Source organism: Miscanthus floridulus, unplaced genomic scaffold (assembly GCF_019320115.1).
Source record: "Miscanthus floridulus cultivar M001 unplaced genomic scaffold, ASM1932011v1 fs_527_5_6, whole genome shotgun sequence".
Taxonomy (NCBI): domain Eukaryota; kingdom Viridiplantae; phylum Streptophyta; class Magnoliopsida; order Poales; family Poaceae; genus Miscanthus; species Miscanthus floridulus.
The window spans coordinates 78,125-82,284 of record NW_027096895.1 but is presented as its reverse complement, the minus strand read 5'-3'; the positions used below and the strand labels follow the sequence as shown (position 1 = coordinate 82,284).

Sequence of the window (4,160 nt, the reverse complement as noted above, 5' to 3'; positions counted from 1 at the left end):
CTGAAAAACTAAAAAAAGAGGAAAGGAGGGAAGGGATAGACTTTGGTTCAAGATAGTTTTAAAAGGCTTTAGATTTCAAACCTAGCTAGTTTTAAACGTTTCATGTTTATTTTAAATTTAGGTGTGTTTTGAATTTCTTTTATCATCAATCAAAACAGACATAGAATTTTCAATTGTAACCCTTTATTTAAAATTCTAAACTCTTTGGAAATTTTCTCTTACTTTGTATTTTGATAACTTTGGAACATTAGGAAAAATTTTGAAGGATTTTGTCAAATTTGGCTGCTATTTAAACAACCTATATGGCTATATTTCAATACCTGTTTATGTTCCTAGCAAATTTTGCAATTATAGTTCTGATTAATTTACCAAAGCATATTTCCTAATCACGTTGCATTTTCAATTTCATAGAAAGATATATATCATTATTTTAAATTAACTTCTGCTTCAAAACTCTTAAAATAAATAATAGGAATGGTGGATTTTTTATTACTTAACATTTGTAAAAGATGGAAATTTTACGAAAACTTTAGCACTTCTCCTATATTTCACATGTCTGAACTTTAAGATAATTTTAGACAACACTCTTGTATCACCAACTAGTAAAATAAGTTTTGTTACTTTTGTGATTTGTTAGTTGTCTTTGTGTCATAACATATCAATTTTTTGGCCTTGTCTAACTATAGAATCAATTATAAATTGTTAAATTATCTTTGTGCCAACATATATTAGATTTTGTCAGGTTTGTGGTTTTATTTAATTGATTTTTTTTTATCCTGAGAACCAAAATGGCAGATTGTGCATACAGAAATTGCGGCAAACTAAAGCTGTAATTTTAATATCAAATATATACAATAACAATGGCCAAAAAGGGATTTTAGCAAATCCCGTATTGTTGCATTTGCAGCTGTCTTATATACAGTGTGACCTGATACATGGTCGATGAAAATACATCCGAGCCAGTTGGCACACCAGATCATAGGATAATGAGCACATCATTTCAGGCCAAATCAAAATACTAATTATTCACTCCAAAATATGCAGGCATACGCAAAATACAAAATTTGACAATGTATGTATATAATTCAGCATTCGTCACAAATGAAGAGGCCGTAGGTTCATGCAGCCAAAAGGCCGCTGCAGTTTACGCTTTGCGCAAAGGCACTGGCAGGGAATGAGCGGACGATGGAATTCTCTAGGTGAAAGTTGAGCAGGTTACCAGCGCGGCTGACCTGGTTGAACCCACGCAACGCAAACTCCACTAGAATCTTCGCACCGGACAAGCGGCTGAGGGATCCAGGCTTGATGGTGCCGCTGACGCTGCTATCAAACCGAAATTTGATTTTGTTTTCAGCGAACGTGACAAAGAAGTTGCACTCGCCGGGGAGGGTCACCTCGAAAGCGCCGCCAGCGTTGAGCTCGTAGGACTGTATGCCGAGCGGAAAAAGACCCTGTGGCAAGTTGTTCTGCTCCAGGACATCATAAGCCGTTGTGACCGCATATCGAGGCAACTTGGTCGTGGTGATTGCTGTGGAGGAGACGCCTTGGAGGATGGAAGCAGCCATGAGGGTAATGGCAACGAGGACATGCTGCTGGCAGTGGCCCATGACTGCTATGTTTTTTGTGTCTTAGCCTTGCGGACATGGTCGCTCCTTCCAAATTTATATAGTCGCTCCACCCCATGCCGTAAGAATCAGGTTTTCATTGCATTTATTTTAGCATAACGGGCAGCCAATAAAACGCTCATCAAATTAAAATGGAATTAATCCAAATGTTCTGTCTTTCATTAATTTCTTCCCAAGCAATCCAATTAACTAAAAATCAAATTGAATTGAAAAATGAATACAGACATTTCGTCTACCATTTTTGTACTGATAGTGGACCCAGACCAACCAAGTTAAATATTAATTAAATAGCATTGATTTTTTTGAATTAACTTTTCCATTGAAACATCCATTAAAAATTGATAGAGCAATACTTCAGCACTGCATTCATGTCGGCTCGACCGATCCTACCTCCTGATTTCCAGCTCTCAATTCTCCGTTCCCTCCCTGCCCTTCCGTCTCATGCCACCACCACCACCGGCGCCGGCCGCCTTCACCTGCCTGGTGGCGGCGTAGAGCTCCGACACCAGCTGGTAGCGCTTCCTGGCCCTCCGGTCCAGGAGCCCCCGCCCCGCGGCGTCCTCATCATCCTCGTCCTCGGCGTTGTTCACCGAGCGGGCCAACGATGAACAACACTGGTCCTCCTCGTCCCCGCCACCGCCGCCGCTGACGCCGAGCTGCACCAGCTGGTCCGCCACCGTGAGGTTGTCCTCCGCGAACTCCCCGCCACCAGATGTCGCTGACCCGGAGGCCGACACCAACGATGACGGCATGAACGGCGCGGAAGCCGGTAGCAACGGCCTAGTGGTCTCCACCTCCATTTGTTTCTTCTTGCACCTCGCACCCCTAGATCTGCGCTTGCCGGATCCACCGCGTGTGGATGAGTGATACTACTAGAAATATCCATGACGAATCCGAAACCGTCATAAAAAATCGCTTTTTATGACGAATATTTCGGTTTCGCCATAGATCATCGGTGACGATCCTCGAACCCCCCTTATCTATGATGAAATCGGATATCATCACAAAAAATATCATAGAACATCATATGGTTTCATCATAGATTACTCGCGCGACTGTTCCTGCTCATCTGTGACGATCTTATTTCGAACTATGACGACTAGGGCTTCGTCATTTTACTAATTACACATATGTGACGAACAATATTTGATCTGTAATGAACGACACTTCGTCATAAATCTCTACACGGTCCTTTCTTCATCTAACGTGTACATATGGGACCTGCACTTACTCATCCGTGACGTTGGCAATTCATCATAAAAGTTTCCGCTCGGTCCTTTTTCGTCATAAAAGTCTCCGCTCGGTCCTTTCCCAATCCGACGTGTACTTATGGGACCCTTCTCCATCTGACCTGTGGGACCCCTATGGGACCCGACAGCTTGCGTGTCACGTGTACCTATGGGACCTCTCTCCATCTCCATCCGACCCGTAGGACCTGACAGCTTGCGTGTCACTTGTGGACCCTTCTCTATCCGACCTTTAGGACCTGATGGCTTACGTCACTACACCATGACACACAATTGCCTACAGTTATGTGTTGGCAAAGGGGTGGTTTCAACTACACATTATCTGTTGGTAATTGTACAACCTTTTAATGTCATATAATCTGTCGGCAATGATGTTGTATGGCTACAAATCAACTGTCGGCATTGCTCTGGGCACACTAAAACTGTCGACAAACATTTGTAGACACAATAAGTGTCGGCGTAGCCTAACCAAGCCAACAACTCAAGTGTCGGCGAAAGTGTGGAGCCAAATCCATCCGTAGCGGACTGGCCAGTGAAACGAAAAAAAACCTCCGAATATACTCCCCATCTCCCCCTCTCGACTACAACACGAAAAAGAAAAAGGCCCGCGGCCCATACACGCGCGACCCGCGAGTGCGCCCACCGCCGCTGCCTCGCACGGATGCTAAGACTCACCGCCTCCCACACCGAGCCTCGCTGCCGCCGCCTCCCACGCCGAGCCTCGCCACCGCAGCCTACCATGCCAGCGCCCGCCGCCGCCCTCCTGCACAGCGCCGCTGCCCGCCGTCGTCCGCCGGAACCCTAACCACACCAGCCTCTACCGGCCGCCCCCACCAGCCCCTACCACCACCTGCTGTCGTCGTTGGTCACAGCTACGCCACCCCAGCCTCCAACAGCAGCACGCAGCCAGCCACATCCACCGGGACCCGCCACCAACGCCTGAACTGCGAACGACCGCCACCTGCTTTGCCGGCCCCCAAGATTCGCCATCACAGACGCATCTGGTGGCGCCCGTGTTCGATTCCTGGCCAGTGTGAAGTCCGCCGCCGTCCCTGGTGCCATCCCTGACCTATCTCATGTCCCATTGATTCTGTTCTTTGGAAATAGTAGAAGGCGAGCAGCTTACTTCGATTCCTATTTCTTTGGTTGCAGAAAGGATCAGAAGAAGGTGACAAAGCACGACCAATAGATTCAAGCTTTAGGTTATTTCTCTTGCCAATATTACATTCAGTCCAGATTTACCCATTTGTCCCCTTCCCCTCTTTAGAGATTGAATGTATTCAACTGA

At 45.9% G+C, this 4,160-nt stretch overlaps 2 protein-coding genes across 2 annotated transcripts; both read right to left on the bottom strand.

The window, feature by feature from the left end:
• Positions 1-1,118: 1,118 nt before the first annotated feature.
• Positions 1,119-1,607, bottom strand: LOC136532138 (uncharacterized). The gene has a single exon (XM_066524745.1). It carries the CDS (start codon positions 1,605-1,607, stop codon positions 1,119-1,121), a length of 489 nt encoding a protein of 162 aa, XP_066380842.1.
• A 425-nt stretch (positions 1,608-2,032) lies between these two features.
• On the bottom strand, positions 2,033-2,425 carry LOC136532143 (uncharacterized). The gene has a single exon (XM_066524749.1). The coding sequence runs from the start codon at positions 2,423-2,425 to the stop codon at positions 2,033-2,035; it is 393 nt and encodes a 130-aa protein (XP_066380846.1).
• Between the last annotated feature and the right edge of the window lie 1,735 nt (positions 2,426-4,160).